This window comes from Lytechinus variegatus, chromosome 5, assembly GCF_018143015.1.
Source record: "Lytechinus variegatus isolate NC3 chromosome 5, Lvar_3.0, whole genome shotgun sequence".
Taxonomy (NCBI): domain Eukaryota; kingdom Metazoa; phylum Echinodermata; class Echinoidea; order Temnopleuroida; family Toxopneustidae; genus Lytechinus; species Lytechinus variegatus.
The window spans coordinates 3,494,534-3,511,842 of NC_054744.1; the positions used below are offsets into that span (position 1 = coordinate 3,494,534).

At 37.4% G+C, this 17,309-nt stretch overlaps 1 protein-coding gene across 3 annotated transcripts; it reads left to right on the forward strand.

Annotated features, from left to right (window-relative positions):
• Window positions 1-4,366: 4,366 nt before the first annotated feature.
• LOC121415085 (alpha-methylacyl-CoA racemase-like) lies at window positions 4,367-17,077 on the forward strand. 3 transcript variants are annotated; one of them, XM_041608169.1, is made up of 6 exons: window positions 4,367-4,454; window positions 5,669-5,916; window positions 7,050-7,193; window positions 10,763-10,923; window positions 11,705-11,897; window positions 15,822-17,077. In XM_041608169.1, exons 2-6 carry the CDS (start codon window positions 5,676-5,678, stop codon window positions 16,232-16,234), a joined length of 1,152 nt encoding a protein of 383 aa, XP_041464103.1. In that variant the 5' UTR covers window positions 4,367-4,454; window positions 5,669-5,675; the 3' UTR covers window positions 16,235-17,077. The 3 variants fall into 3 exon arrangements, with proteins under 3 accessions (XP_041464103.1, XP_041464100.1, XP_041464101.1); XM_041608166.1 differs by having other exon boundaries at window positions 4,370-4,467; XM_041608167.1 differs by having other exon boundaries at window positions 4,370-4,460.
• The last annotated feature ends 232 nt before the right edge of the window (window positions 17,078-17,309 follow it).

The window sequence follows — 17,309 nt, forward strand, 5'->3', positions numbered from 1 at the left end:
GACTCGGAGAATGAAATTAACATAGACAGGCACCCCTTCTTATACTAAAAGAGTTCAGTCAATGACGACAGGCTTATCATATAAAAACAAGGGCGTTATAGAAGCGATCGATTCGATGATCGAGCGGAGAGAGTGATTATTTTTGGTTACATTTTTAAATCGTAATTTTTTTATCAATACTTTAAAGAGATTGACACGAGTTAAAGTCATGTTCATGGATATATTAGCTTATTTCCGACAGCAGATTAGTTTACTGATCAATAACTCAATGAAGTGTTGACGATGATCACGCCGCGACAGGGTATTTTGATGAGCAAAATGAATTGAGGAAGGAGGAATAAAGGACTGGTATTGTGGCTCAGTGCAGAGGCGTCGATCCGGAGGGGGGGGGGCACCAATGAAAATATTGGGGGCAGACATATCGTTTTGCCCCCTAATAATTTCGGATGTGCAAAAATAAAAAAAGATTGTAATGTTACACAGAAATCAGCAAGCGAGATTGGGATACACAACTCGTTCTTTATTTCAAATCGTGCTAAATTTTCCGCTTTGCAGATTGAAATATAAACAATTTAAGCTCGCGCTTCGCGCTCGCATCTATTGTTCTTTTAGATACCCATCTGAATCATTGATACAAAAAATGCTTAGAATATCGAGCTTTCAGGTCAGAATATAAAGTAATTTCAGCTCACTCTCGGCACTCGCATTATCTGTGTAGTGAGATATTTATCCTCCTCATGAGTTACTACAAACAGTTCTAAACAGGTATCCTGTTTTCAGGTCAATATACTAAAAAATTTCAGCTCGCAAAAAATGGACCGACGCCCCTGGCTCAGCGGATAAGTAACAATATTTTAAACAACAAGGTCCGGGGTTCAAATCCCACTACTGAACTCACGTCAATTGGTAATTAAAGGACAAGTCCACCCCAACAAAAACTTGATTTGAATAAAAAGAGAAAAATTCAATTAGCATAACACTGAAAATTTCATCAAAATCGGATGTAAAATAAGAAAGTTATGGCAATTTAAAGTTTCGCTTCATTTCACAAAACAGTTACATGCACATCTCGGTTGGTATGCAAATGAGGAACATCACTGACATCACTCACTCACTGTTTCTTTTGTACTTTATTTTATGAAATATGAAATATTTTTACTTTCTCGTCATTTTCATGTGACATGAAGTTTCATTCCTCCCTGAACACGTGAACTTCCATTATTTTAACATTTTGTGCTCCAGGCAAGGAGGTCCTAATCGTCAAATTCGTGAAAAATTGAAATATTGTATAATTCAAACAATTAAAAAAAAAGAAATAGTGAGTGAGTGACATCACCGACATTCTCATTTGGATGTAACTGGCTCGTTCATATAACTATTTTGTTAAAATAAGCGAAACTTTGAAATGTCATAACTTTTTTTTATTTCACATCTGATTTTGATGAAATTTTTAGCACTGCAGTGCTTGTCTGATTTTTCTCTGTTCATTCAAATCAACTTTTTTCTGAGGTGGACTTGACCTTTAATTTACATTTGCCAATGTCCATGCCGCCATGCACAAAGATTGAATGGATACTCCTGAGCACCCGGTCAGGATAATAAGAATTAAGAATGAGAGCACTGCTATTATAGTAGTAGGTATGAACAGTATTATTATCATCATCGTCATCATCACCACCGTCGTCAAGGGCGAAAATCTCTCCCAAAAGGTTGGGGGGAGACTAGGGGCTGGAAAATTTGACAAGCAAAAAAAATGGGTTATCACCCTAAATGTAAGGTCATTTCGACCAAAATATATTTGACAAGCAAAAAAAAAAGAAAAGGGGTTATCACCCCAAAATAAGGTCACCTCGTCCAAAATACAGGTTTTATTTCGATTTTGAATGATGTATTTCTTTCCATCATAAAAGACCAAAAATAGTAGGGGGATATTGTGTCCCCCGCCCCTACTATTTTGGTTAGGGGGGACGCGTTACCCCTGTATCCCTGGGATTTCCGCCTATGATCGTCGTCATTCCCCTCTTTTCTTAAAATGCCAATTATTAATTAAAGCTATATCGACGAGCGGACATCCCCTTATAAAATAATTCCTGTGTAGAATTTGGCTGTCATTTATCACCTGTTGCATGTCGTTCTTTAATTTCACATTAACGCCTTCTTTCTTTAAACATGCCCACTTTGCAAGTTATGTACAATGATCATAACTAGAAAGGAAAGTTTATATACTTTGTAAATTTACTCATGTCATACCAAAAATGATAAAACCGGTTTTTATGTAATGAACAGCTGTTCTGCTTCTCATATATCCAGCTGCAGGTGTCCAGCTAATTATCTCCTTGTCACTCAAAACAATGTGTTGCAATCATGTTTACATGAACTTTAGATTAAAATTTCAATTCTGAAAACATGACGAATGTAGAAGATGGAGAGAGAAAGGGGATGAGCCGGCGATGTTTGAGGTATGTATAAATCCACCGGCAAAGAGATGGGGGCTTCGGGGCATAGTATGGACCCAAAATTTTTCACTACCAAGAAAAACAGTAGAAAAGGAGGGAAAGAGGAAGAGAAGGATATTGTTTTCTGAATATTAGTTTGAAATGCAGGAGACCAACAGGACGTGCCCCCCTCCAGATGGAGAGACCTGATGTACGTGACGACGGACCCCCCCCCCCTTACTGGATATGCTGGAGAGCATAAACGGATAACCAACATATATTTTAAATACATGTATCGAGGGCTGTGGCCTAACTACTGGGGGCATGGAGGTCCCCCCCCCCAAAAAAAAAGACGGCGAAAAAGAGGGAGAAAGAAAGAGAAACGCAGGGGGAAGGAAAAATTATTGTTCGTTACAATGTTATATTATATCATAATTGTGCTATGTTATATTTCATAAGAAACATTTTTAACTTTATATAGAACATGATTAGGGCCTATGTCTTCTTTGTTTTTGGTGCTCGCATTGTCTGTTTAACGAGATATAATCCTGTTGTACTGAAACCTTGTTTCACATGTTTTATGTAATGACATATGTGTCTTTTCATGACCACTCAAAGTGATTTCGCCATTTGAGGTTTTAATATAAAAAATTTCCTGTCCATGCATGCTTCCGTTCGATTGGTGAGATATACTGTTCATTCCTAAATCAGTCCTTGAAATGTTTCCTTTTCTTATCTGAATATTAACAACTTTCAATCATTTGGTTAGTGAAATGTGTTTGGTCTTAGTGAACAGGGGCCTAGGAACAGTTTTCAAAGTTGGGGTGCTGAGCCAAAAGTGGGGGGGGGGGGCTAACATTTAAATCACAATCGTATGGTAATTTTTTTTCTCCAATTTTGTACACGGTTTTGGAAAACTGAGCCCCCCGGTTCCACGGCCCCTGGTGAATTCCTACAAAGCCTTAGAATGCCCCTCTTCAGGTAAAAATTTTCAGCTCGCATTTTGCGCTCGCAATATTTGATTTTAGTGAAATGCGTATGATGATCATGATTACAATGTCTACAAAAAGTGCCGTGTGTTTAGATATAATTATAACAAAATCAGCAAGTGCTTGGCACTCGCATGAGATGAATATGATGGTGAGATATGTATACTCTTAATGGATTCTTAAATATAGTCCTTTAAATTTCCCTATTTGAGGTCATATACAAAAATTTAATTCGCGCTTCGCGCTCGCATTGTTTGTTTAGCGCCAGGTACGTATCAACGATTATTGCTAATAATGTCTCTTAATGGGCCCCTAAAAAAGTTGCGCTTTCGCACACATGGGTCATCATTTCGATAAAAATATGGATCAAGAAACACGTTAAAGATTTACGAGGGGGGGTATGCCGTTTGGCCCCTATAGCCCTGAGCAGCCCTTCTCGAACCAGATTTACGCCATTGTTCCATCCCATAATTAGCAAGATATGGACGTTCATGATTCACTGTCCAGTGCATTAACCAGCTATAGTGCACTAGTGTCATATATGAGTGATAAAGAATGCCGAAAATTTTTTTTTTTAAACTAATGCTGAATATAAAACGATGCACGTTTAATGATTAAAAGTGATAATTTATTCGCGCCGAAAACAAGAGTTTCTTTTTCATCCACTCCACCTTCTTTTTCTTCTCCCTATATGGGCGGGGAATCAATTTTCCCCTCGGCGCCCGTGACTGACAAAAAAGAAGGACAAAAAACACACAACTTAACTTAAAGTTTTTCATTGGTCTTATGAAGCTCACCCCCCCCCCCCTTCCAACAAAAAACAAACAAAGAAACTCCCTCGGCTCATGACCGTCACGAGTCTGTCTGCTCGATCAGCTCTGAGCACAAATGAAATTCGTATTAAAAAAAACATTTCGCACTTCATAAGCTGACTAAGCTACCACAAGCCACAAGTTTACAACAAATTTAATCCGCTTTTTCTCAATCAGGACACTCCTCCGAAGCTTTTACTTGTGCCAAGACCAAGCAGGTAAAGGCAAGTGGTCAGTAAATGAGTTATTTTGTTTATTTACTCATTACATATTGCAGTACTGCGTAATCGATTGGGATATTCAAATGAAAAGGCAATGAAATTTGGTACCTGTACCAATCAATCACCACACACGAACGCAGCTGTCGCAGGCCCGGCAGTACCGGGCCCCGGGGTACCGAAGTGGTATACCAATGCAATGGCAATCTGCCGGGCGGCGTGGGCGTGGTCATACTCGTATTGACTGCTCCTGACAATGCCATGACACCGCCCCGTTTGATTTTTATTTGTTTTATAACGTTTACGTTACGTTTGTGTAAAAAAAAATCTGTCAGTCGGTCTTACTCTTAGTTTTAGCCTGTTTTTTTCTTTCCTTCCAATGTCTTGAATGGACTTACTATGTCTAATCTAACAAAGACGTCAAAGTTAATTCTATCATCAGTATAATGTATTAAGGTAATCCTGCTTACCTTGGTACTCTCTGGTATAATCTCTGGTATAATCTCACTCTGGTCTCTCGTAATGGTCTCTATATTGGTCTCTTGAAATGGTCTCTCCCGCGGCCCGGCGTGGCCGTAGCAGCTCTTTATATACGTGGCTGCCGGGCCTACGGTTGACTGGGCTGGGCAGCAACATGAGCAAGGGCTATTTTATTGATCGGGGGAAACCAGGGAAATCAGGGGCAGGGTCTCCTGCCCTACATAGTAATCTTACCAATTACTATAGTATTTTTATAGAAAAGTCCTAATTGACCTTGTCCTTGATGATTTAACTTTTGAAGTTAAAACTTGAATTAGACAGAATCCTCATTTCTAACTTAGTCTTTTATTTTGGCATTATAGATGGCATCTGCCTTTACTGGCCGTTTGTGTTATTTGTTTTATGTTAATGTTATCTTCTTTATAGTTTGTTTGTTTGTTGAACATGTTTTTATGTAATGTTTGTAGTTTTACTGTAGGGTCAGTCCAAGGACAACAGTCATGACAGTATGCCAATTACTGATGGAGCCACCATACCAAAAAAATAAATAGAATCTAAATATTGATAAAATGAATAGATAAATGAATATAGGCCTACATGTACAACCTCTAAAACTAGGCACAGAGTCTTTAGACTTTGATAGTAGTATGGACTCTTTTTAAACTAGAACTAGACTAAATAACTTGCTAAGTCTAGATTGTGAATTGATTAGTGTTTCTTGTTATTACTTGCAGATTTGAAATGGCTCTTGCTGGGTTGAAGGTCATTGAGATTGCTGGTCTAGCACCAGTCCCCCATGCAGGACTGATCCTTGCTGACTTCGGTGCTCGGGTCATCAGGGTGGACCGACTTGCTCAGATGAGTGACAAACTTAGCCGTGGCAAGCTGTCTGTCGCCCTCAACCTGAAGTCGCCAAAGGGAGTTGAAGCATTCAAGAGAGTAAGCAGCGATGCCGATGTCCTGATAGAACCCTTCAGACCTGGTATAAAAAAAAACTACTCTGTAAATCCCAATCATATTTATTTACATATTAGAACATATTTGATATTACTAATGAAAACTTGAACAAAAGAATCATCATCATACTTGAAAATAAAGTCAATATCTGAGTCAAAGATCACAATGCTTGGTAACATAAATAAACAAATATTTTTACTTTTAGATGATCATATGAGTAAAACTGAAATATATAAGTTATCAAAAGGGAACAGTTGCTAATTATAAAACTTCTAATCGTATAATTCATTCACTGATAAAAAACACTAAAATGATAGTGCTATGAATTATGGCATTATAGGAAATATATAGAAAATCAAGTGAAACAATGACAATAAGGTATTAATATGCACGACAAATGTGCTCAGCATCAGTTATAGTTCTCAAACATGTAATTGTACGAGACAACTTGTCCCATTTAAAGTTATAGACAATCATGTGCATTGAGAAATGTATACTTTCAAAAAAAAATTATAAGTATTGCATATGCTCTCAATATATTACTGTTCAGTGGCGAGATGCTGTTTTTATAAAGTATATTTCTTATATCTTGCAGCACTATTTCTTTATATTCCCAAATACGTACATATCTCTATCTTTGATATTATTTTTGCCCCCCCCCCTCTTTCCATTCCATTTATCAATGTGTAATATTTTGTGTAAAAGAATTTATATTTTTTATTTATGTCATGGGAGTGGCTTGTGTTTGGAGGGGGGGGGGACATGCCTCCGGGTAACAGTGCTGAATTTCACTTATGTGCTTCCTGACCCTCTTGCCACACCCATATATTTCTTTGCATGTTTGTTCATGTATACTGGAATTGTTTTTCTGATGTAATGTATATGTACTTTTTTATATTGGTCAAATAATGATAATAATATAGGTATGTTTATGGAAGCCACTTCAGTTCTGTAAACTGTTCTCCCAGTGGGCCCTGCTATTATTATTACCCCGGCTTTAGCTAGGCTGCCTTGGCACTCAAGCATTCAAGAAATTTCTTCCTACCAGGTACCCATTCACCTCACCTGGGTTGAGTGCAGCACAAAGTGAATAAATTTCTTGCTGAGGGAGATGAATAATAATATTACCTTTTTGTCTTTGGTCAAACTTCTCAATAGGAACCATGGAGAGGATGGGTCTGGGTCCATCTGTTTTGATGAAAGACAACCCAGGATTAATCTATGCAAGACTAAGTGGGTTTGGACAGGAAGGTCCTATGAAGCAAATGGCAGGTCATGACATCAATTACATTGCCACCGCCGGTAAGTTTAAAGGTTCCATGATATTTGCTGTGGCTACAGTTGCTCTGATGGAAAATCTGCATGTTAGTGTTAGCAAAACATAAATCCTAACTTGCGAAACTAAATAAACCCTAAGACAACTACTCTTATTTTTATTTTATCTTTATATTTATCTGAACCAAAAACTCTATTACAATCCTAACTTTAACCCTATGCCCTCTGAGATATTAAGGCTAGAGCACATGTCACCAGAGCAGATGTTATATGAAGGAGAGCCCAGTGTCTGCGCACCTGAAAACTTAACTTAAGATTAAACAGAAATATCTTTAAATTCTACGAAAAATTTCAGTTCATAATGCTCCTTATACATTCTTATGTGCACATGTACCAAAACTTTAAAAAAATTAGAGAAATATATGACTTTCTTGGAAGAAACTGATTGAAATAACAGCGAACAGACAATTTGTAAAAATATTGGATACTTTTATTGTGCATAATATTCAACAGAATCTCAATTAGACTGTGGGATGGACAAGGAAAATGTCTCTAGTTTTTCATTTCCGTGGGGCGGCAAATACAACCACGGTTCTTGGACATGATAATATGTAAAATATTATGAGTGAATACATGCACAATGTTGCCATCGGTAAATTCTGCTCCTGACCTCAAAATTAAAATAATAATATGCAAAATCGTACCATTGACTCGACTGGAAATTCCGCCATTCACCCCGTGTGTTAAGGACTTCCGTGAACGCGCGCAAGCGTGCACAATGCATGTAACCTCGTTCGCGTTTTATTTTTTTTTATTCGCTGTACATGATATACGTAATATACAGAATATACGATGGCGGATAAGATGTCGTCGTCTTCGTCGTGTTTTGACAGCGAAAATGACGATTTATCACTAGCAAATATATGCTACATGCACGTCTTACCCAAGGAAAGAGGGCCAGTAAATTCCTTTCAAGTAAAGAGCTAGAACAAATTTAAGCCTTTGCTGCATTTGTTGATGTAGACTACCTGGGACTTCAGAATAAAAATAGCTATTCGTGCAGCAGAGAAGTTTGCGATTGACTTGCATGCAACCCGGCCCATCCCAGGGAGCAGTGGCTTAACAGTGCAGTGTAGGGGGGGCAAGCTATCCCCCCTGGCGGAGTTCACCGGGAACTTAAAGGGAAAAAAGAAAAGGGGGAGAATGAAAGGGGAAAAAAAGAAAAGTGGGAGAATGAAAGGGAAAGGGGAAAAAGAAGAACAGATAGATTGTCATGAAAAGGTGATTTTATTTTTTTAAAAACCAAGGATGCAAAATCATAGACAAAATCTTGTTTACCGTGGCGTACAGACCAAGAAAAAAAAGGAAAAGGAAAGAGAGAAGGGCGAAAAATATGTTATCTTCTTTAGAAACGGTTATGTCAAAATCTGAAATTGGATTGTATAATTTTTTGCTCACTCGCATTGTTTTTTTTACCCGATACACCATATCGCCCCTCAAAATGTTGCCTCATGACGCCATTGCCTGCCCCCCCCCCCTTTTGAGAAGCAAAATACTAAAATTTGTAATGTAAATATGCCATTAAAACAAAGGTTTGCCCCCTCTTTTGAAATTGAAGACCCTTTTTTTCGTGTACGAAATATACTTCATTTGTGAGTGAAAACCTTTATTTTTTTTTGCTTGTCAATTGGTTGAAAAACTTTTTTTTTTTGGGGGGGCTGGTCGAAACTTTCCTCTGAAAAATTTGCCCCCTTTTGGAAAATCATGGATCTGCCCCTGATGAGACCGGAAATTTTGTTGCTCTTGCCCCTCCTGCATGGCCACCGACCCGTTACGCTCCTGCCCAGCCCGACCAGCATTGCAGCAAGATCCGAATGGATCAAACTAACGTTATAGATGTAACGCGTTACATCTTGCTCAGAGCCAGGTCAAACATCGTTCGTATCACCAGCATTCCAGCAATCAAGCTATCGAAGGTGAAAAAGATACAGAGGATGATTTTGAGATGGTGATCCTTGTTATAGCGATCTTTGTCCATGCCAAAATTGTTTCACTTTGTGCTTTTGCATTTCATTCTCTGCAAAAGTGAAGCAGTACAAGCTTTGATGATTTTTGTATAGGTCTAGATTTCTTAATTGAATCGATGATAATGTGACTCATGTCATGACTTACTTCACCGCCACATTTACAAGCCTATGAATAGAAGACGAAGTAAGTCATGAGTCACATTATTCATCGACTCAATTAAGAAATCTAGATGTAGACCTATACAAAAATCATCAAAGTTTGCACCGCTTCACTTTTGCAGAGAGTGAAATGCAAGAGCACAAAGTGAAAACAAATTACCTTCGATCGCTTGATTGCTCAATGCTGGTGATATACGAACGATGTTTGACCTGGCTCTGGGCAAGATGTAAACGAGGTTGGCCTACATCGAACATCTATATTTATTTTGATCCATTCGGATCTTGCTGAAATTCTGGTCGGACGTCGGGCTGGTCTCCCGGGGCCGGGCTGCATGCAAGTCAATCGCAAACTTCTCTGCTGCACGAATAGCTATTTTTATTCTGAAGTCCCAGGTAGTCTACATCAACGAATGCAGCAAAGGCTTAAATTTGTTCTAGCTCTTTACTTGAAAGGAATTTACTGGCCCTCTTTCCTTGGGTAAGACGTGCATGTAGCATATATTTGCTAGTGATAAATCGTCATTTTCGCTGTCAAAACACGACGAAGACGACGACATCTTATCCGCCATCGTACATTCTGTATTATAACGTATATCATGTACAGCGAATAAAAAAAATAAAACGCGAACGAGGTTACATGCATTGTGCACGCTTGCGCGCGTTCACGGAAGTCCTTAACACACGGGGTGAATGGCGGAATTTCCAGTCGAGTCAATGGTACGATTTTGCATATTATTATTTTAATTTTGAGGCCAGGAGCAGAATTTACCGATGGCAACGTTGTGCATGTATTCACTCATAATATTTTACATATTACCATGTCCAAGAACCGTGGTTGTATTTGCCGCCCCACGGAAAGTCACAATTTTAACGACCATCCCACAGTCTAAAGGCACTTATCTAATTTGGTCTTCTGTCAGTATTAAATTTAGTAATGCATTAACAATAACACAATCATGATTTGAAATAAACAAACTAACATTGTATTCAACTAAGTATACACCTTTCATAAACACAATGGGTTGTATTCTAATGATTAAACCTAGGTTTAACCCTAGTCTAAATTAGAATTTTGAAAATGCTTTTATGGAATGCTGGCTTCATTTTTTCCATATCGCTGGCAATTTCAATGTATCAATTACCAGTAATCAGTTAAATTCCTAATATTTCTGCATCTCACTATTCTTCCAGTTCCATGACTCAGTCAAGTTTTTACAACTTTTTGCAGCAGGAGAAGAATAATTTTTAATTGATGAATGATTTGACAACTGGCACCCCATAAAAGTGTGGTATAAATTAACCCAGGTTTAACTAAACCATGGCCATATATCAGAACGTACATCACCCAATATTTTAACATAAGAACAAGTATAGGCTTTTATAATATTTTGATTTGTCTGATCATTTCAGGAGTTCTGTCTGCACTTGGGCGAACAGGAGAGAAGCCCATCTTCCCTGTCAACTTGCTGGCAGACTTTGCCGGAGGGGGTCTTATGTGTGCCATGGGCATCGTCATGTCTCTGTTTGAAAGAACAAGATCTGGACTTGGCCAAGTCATCGATGCAAATATGGTGAGTATGAGTAAAGTAATAAAATGATTTTTTAGTGAACCCCACCAGAAAATGAACATAATTAAAGTGTTCAAGTTCTGCCATATTTTAGATATAAGTCACGTGATGAAATATAACATTCAATCCCCTTTTAAGACCATAACTTCATCTTTTGATGAGGTGTTACTTTGAAAATTGTCAACAGAAATGTTTCAACTTCTAGGATGCATTTTGTTCCAAATTTATGTACGTATAACAAAAAAAGAATAAATGTTTGTTGTATAGTGTGAAGTTGTACTACTTTCATAGATACAGAAGAACGGTGACTTCTAGTGAGGGAATGTAATGTTTATTTTGTCTTAAATCATCAAAAATATTGAGGGAACAGAAATGAGGCACAGCTTGTATGAATTTTTGACCCTTTTCTTATGTGTTTTGTATTATATTAATTGGACCAAACTTCAATATAAACATATATTCACTTTGTCATAGATTAATAACCTGATGACTCTCACGTAGCATGTGTAAATTTTATATTTTCAGTGATCGATTTATATTGTTTAATTTCAGTGTATGAAATACATGAGGTCGATGGGCGATTTTGCCCTCATGACAGCTCTAATAACCCCTAAAATTCCCCCAAAATACATGCTTTGGGGTGACTATTCTTTCAAGAATCACCCCAAGATGTGTCACAAGTTACAATATCCAAGATTACTTGGAAAACAAATTTTCTAACTATGGCAGAATAATGATATTTCAAAAGAAAAAAAAATTACTTTCTTTCCTGTTTTATTTTCAGGTTAATGGAGCAGCCTATGTTAGCTCCTTTTTATGGGCAAATCGTGATATGGGTCTTTTTGGAGACGATGCCAGTAGAGGAAAGAATCTTCTTGATTCGGGAGCTCCATGCTATGATACCTATCGTACTTTAGATGGAAAGTATATGGCAGTGGGTGCCCTGGAACCCCAGTTCTACGCTAAGTTCTTGGAAGGTGAGCCCTTTATTGTAATATGTGGTCATAATGGTAATTCATTTGAAATTGAACGCTTTGTCACATGGTTCTGTGGTAGGTTGTTTGGTTGTGGGCAATCACCTGCAACTCACACGCAAACGAGTTTTGAGCATGTTCAAAACTCTTTTGCATGCAAATCAGACTTGCATTCTTGTTTAGCGATAAGCATTGTGTCACGTTTAATGGAAAAGGTCAGCATTTGAAGAGAATGAGGAGGAAGGGTTAGGGTTACAGAAAGCAGGGAGGAGAAGAAGAGTAGGAAAAAAATAATAGAATGTGGGAAGAGAGTGAGGATGAGAAATCATGTAATATTCATATGTATACATTGCACTCTTCGAAGTGTTTTGGGCAAGGAAACAAGTTAAAAAGGTAAAAGATATCTTCAAATCAATTTTATAGCTAAATTCCACGTGTTCTGCGCAAATCATTTTTCACTAAAGGTAAAAGATATCTTCAAATCAATTTTATAGCTAAATTCCACGTGTTCTGCGCAAATCATTTTTCACTAACCTTTCAAAAGTAAGTGGTGCTCACTCAAGCGTAAATATTTTCCGCCAGTTTTATCGTCATTTGCTTAAATGGATCTGTACCGATGTTAAAATGTGGAAAATTCTTCAGGATATTACAAACTTTATAATTTGATAGGATTTTTTCAAAGTGTAAACTTTTTTTTGATACGCACTGTATAGGGAAACCCTGGTGTAGTGGTGCACCTACACTCCACCAATTAGTTATATCCGGAGGAGTGACCTGTAGTCAGGCAGCATATGTCATGATTTACCGGCTACTTCGACAAATTGGCTAAGTCTGATTTTTCACTTTTATGTGATTGGTGACATCACAAGGAACAACTTCCAACTTGGTGACAAATTTCTAATGGTCATCTTGACCATGTTAGGGGTCAAAATGTGGTCAATAGGGGTCAATTTTTTAAATTGCCCCAATTCTGTCAAATGACACATCAAATTGTTTGTCTTGTTATACTGAACAAAAAAGTGTACACAATCATATACTCTTGACCTCCCGTTAAAAAGTTATGACCGGAAATGTCAAAGGTCAACGAACTTTTGTTCAATGGCAAATTACACTGAAGGTGTTAAGAAAGCTCATTTTTTTCCGTGTTTTTATGCATGTGTGTACTTTTTTATTTTCGATTTTGATAAGTCCATCGTCAGAAGTCCTTATCCAGAAGATATAAAGGGTCAAGACAAGGTCAGGGAAAGGTCAAAAGGTCAACAAACTTTCATTGGAGGCCAAAATACACGTCTAATATAGCGGTTAGAAGTTTAGAAGTCTTATTTTTCGTGGGTTTTTTATTTTGAGTCTATATCTAAGAAGATATTTTATATACAAAGGGGTCAAATATGCTCATTTAGGAACAATATAGATAAACAGAGATAGACGTCGAATACATTCAGTGTGGTATGGTATTGCAGGAATACTTTGAAAAGACTTGACAAACCCTTATGCCCTTAAAATCTTATGATCTTCAAGATGTGATGAGTGCAACCAGTGTGTTTTTTATTTAGGAATTCAATTCAAGTTCAGTTCACTTTCCATTTTCTAATCTTTGATATGTAAAGAAGTATTTCCTTCATTTGCTTTGTACAGAATATCTTAATTAACAGAAATTATTGTAATGCATTGGGGTATAAGTATAATACTATGTTAACAGAAAAAACACATCGATTGATCAGTGCTCCCAGCTCCTAAGAAAGATGCCCAACATTTCATTTGGATTATCTTGCAAATAAGATAATGAGGTTAGGATTGAGGATGATAAGTTGGGCTCCAATTGCTCCTCAATTAATTCTAATGTCTGACGGTTATATTGTTTCTGACAAAGAAGCAACATCGTGTATGCATGCTCATTGTAGTCATGGATGTCCATTATGCTGATGTAATATATTCTGACCATTACTCGATCTCTGGAGTCAAGAAGGACTATATTCACATTTATGGTTCATGTGCTGTTCTAAGCTTATCATTGGGCCCTTTTGCATTTTGTAAAGTGAAAATTTATAAGGATTTCGTGCATACTTTTGGTCAATTGTATTTATTTTTTTAGTAAAAATGCAAGTCTTCACAATTTCTGGGGGCAGCTGCCCCCCCTTCCCGCTGCGGTATGGCTGTGGTTTACTTCAATTATATAATTATTCTTTCTAGTAACATGCAGGTAATTCAGCAAGTAGGAAAAAACAAGAACGACAAAAGAACGAAAACAAAATCTGCATCTTGTATTAAGTTTAGTTTCACGTTGTATGCTCTGGAAACACACACTTGATAAAATAGTACAAGCCGCGTTAATGTCAGCACATAATCAGGAATGTGTAGTCGTTGGCTCCAGAGATCGAGTAATGGTCAGAACATATCACATCAGCATGATGGATACCCATGACTACAATGATCATGCATACACGATGTTGCCTCTTTGTCAGAAATAATATAACAGTCACACATTAGAATTAATAGCAATTTGAGTCCAACTTATATCATATCATCCTCATTCCTTACCTCATTATCTTATTCGTAAGTTAATCCAAATAAGATGTTAGGCATCTTTCTTAGGAGCTGGGAGCACTGATCAATCGATGTGTCTGTTAACATAGTGCACATAATTATATTCCCCAATACATTACAATACACTCTCTATTCAGTTGATTAAAATATTATGTACAAAGCAAACTAAGTATTAAATGTATCTTTACATATCAAAGACGAGTAAATTGAAAATGAACTGAACTTGAATTGAATTCCTAAATCCAGAAACTCGGAAAGAGCTGGTTGCACTTATAACATCATGAAGATGATTTTAAGGGCATAAGGGTTTTTCAAGTCGTTTCAAAGTACCACACTGAATGTATTCGACGTCTATTTCTTTTTATATATGCATATTTGACCCCTTTGTATATAAAATATCTTCTTAGATATAGACTCAAAATAAAAAACCCACGAAAAATAAGACTTCTAAACTTCTAACCGCTATATAAGACGTGTATTTTGGCCTCCAATGAAAGTTTGTTGACCTTTTGACCTTTCCCTGACCTTGTCTTGACCCTTTATATCTTCTGGATAAGGACTTCTGACGATGGACTTATCAAAATCGAAAATAAAAAGTACACACATGCATAAAAACACGGAAAAAATGAGCTTTCTTAACACCTTCAGTGTAATTTGCCATTGAACGAAAGTTCATTGACCTTTGACATTTCCGGTCATAACTTTTTAACGGGAGGTCAAGAGTATATAATTGTGTACACTTTTTTGTTCAGTATAACAAGACAAACAATTTGATGTGTCATTTGACAGAATTGGGGCAATTTAAAAAATTGACCCCTATTGACATCATTTTGACCCCTAACATGGTCAAGATGACCATTAGAAATTTGTCACCAAGTTGGAAGTTGTTCCTTGTGATGTCACCAATCACATAAAAGTGAAAAATCAGACTTAGCCAATTTGTCGAGGTAAATGACATATGCTGCCTGACTACTGCAGGTGAGAATGATTCAGTTGGCTTTTTGTCTCCCAGGCACAGATGAGGCCAAAGGGTGGGGTGGAAGAGTAGGAAAAATGACAGTATGTGGGAAGAGGGGGAAGGGGAGGAGGACGAGAAGAAATACTGTGGGGGGGGGGTGGGAGAGAAGAGAGAGGGGTAGTGGATGTAGCTTTAGAAAGAAGGGAGGGTGAAGATAATTGGCATATTGATGGGGGCACAGTGGAACCCATCCCCCCCCTAGAAAAATAAAGTACATAAATGAATGAATTGAATGAATGAATGATGCATATATTTCTAAGCAGTCAATTTTCTACTAATTGATGAATTACAGTAATTGTAAAACAGAGAGTAATCAATAAATGAATAATTGATATACAATATTGGATTATATTTTTTCATTGCAGGTATTGGACTCGCTGATGACGATGACCTGCCACCACAGTTGAGCAGGGAGGACTGGCCCAGTATGAAGCAAACATTTGCCAGTATCTTCGCCACCAAGACCCAGTCAGAGTGGACCCTGATCTTTGAGAACACTGATGCCTGCGTCACTCCTGTCCTGACTAGAGACGAGGCATCCCAGCATCCTCATAACAAAGCCATGGGACACTTCTTGACGAATACCAAAGGGGGGCGCGAACCCGCCCCTGCTCCGATCCTGTCACGCACCCCAGCTCGGCCTAACTCAATGGCTCTTCCAGCTGTCGGCCAAGACACACTGGCAGTTCTGTTAGAGGCTGGATACAGCAAAGATGAGGTGAAGGAGATGTGCGATAATGGGGTTGCCGAAGTGGCAAAAGTGTCTTCCAAGTTATGAGGAGCTTCCACAACAGGGTCCAACTGATGACGCGAAATCAGCATGAAGCGATGAGCATCCCTAAAATGTATGTGGCTTTCAGCATCATCAAAATATATAAAGATCAGATTGCAATTGATGATTACCTGACGGCAGTCAGTGATGGTGATGGGAAAATGCAGAGAATTTAAAAAAAATGTTGAAAGAGCTTAATCGCAAGAGATGGGTACAAATATCTAGGAGAATGAAGGTGTATGAGATGTGTTCAAAGGTGATTGCTTATCTATCTCTCTCTATTAAGGTGAGATTCAGCAATTCAAATGGTATTCAATAACAAATCTTTGAATATACATGCATGTAACAGCATCTTCCATTAAATTCTAGTCTCAAAGACACTGAAAGTTATTGTTGACCAGTGCTCGGTGATTTTGAAAATTACTGATGCTATAATTTATTATGTTGTGATGGTTTTGTTATGGTCACCCTGCTAGTTTTTGCTGTAATTTCCACTTTTGACCACGGTCATTGCAGCACTAAAAAAGGTTCAATTGATTGAACTATGAGTATGATAATTTGTAAATATGAAATATATGACAACTCATAAACATGCTTAAATTTCAAATCTTTGCCATTGCTTAACATCTGGTTCTGGACAATTTCTGAAGTGATCCAATTAGAATGAAAAGCATTCAGCTTTCAACAAGTTAATCAATCTTTGAAAAGTTAACAGTTCAAAGGATAGTTTTCAAAATCTTTCAGGATTCATTATTGAATTCCTGTAGTTTTCAGGATATAATAAAGACGTTGAAGGAACCTAGTTCCTTGACAAATCATCATCTTTCACATTATTCACTAAGATAGCTTGGATTTATGAGGTATAAATGTTTGTAAGTTGCAATCAAATGATGAGTATTTTTGTTTAAGTTGTGCCCGGTCAATGTACGTTAATTTTTGTTTATTTTGGTACATTTAAAATGAGTAAGACCACACCCTTTATTTAAAATGTTTTTGGAATGAAGATCACTGATTTTTCCCTTTTAACTTAAAGTGATTCAATGATAGAAAATGCAGAGAAAAAAAAAGAATGTTGGAACTT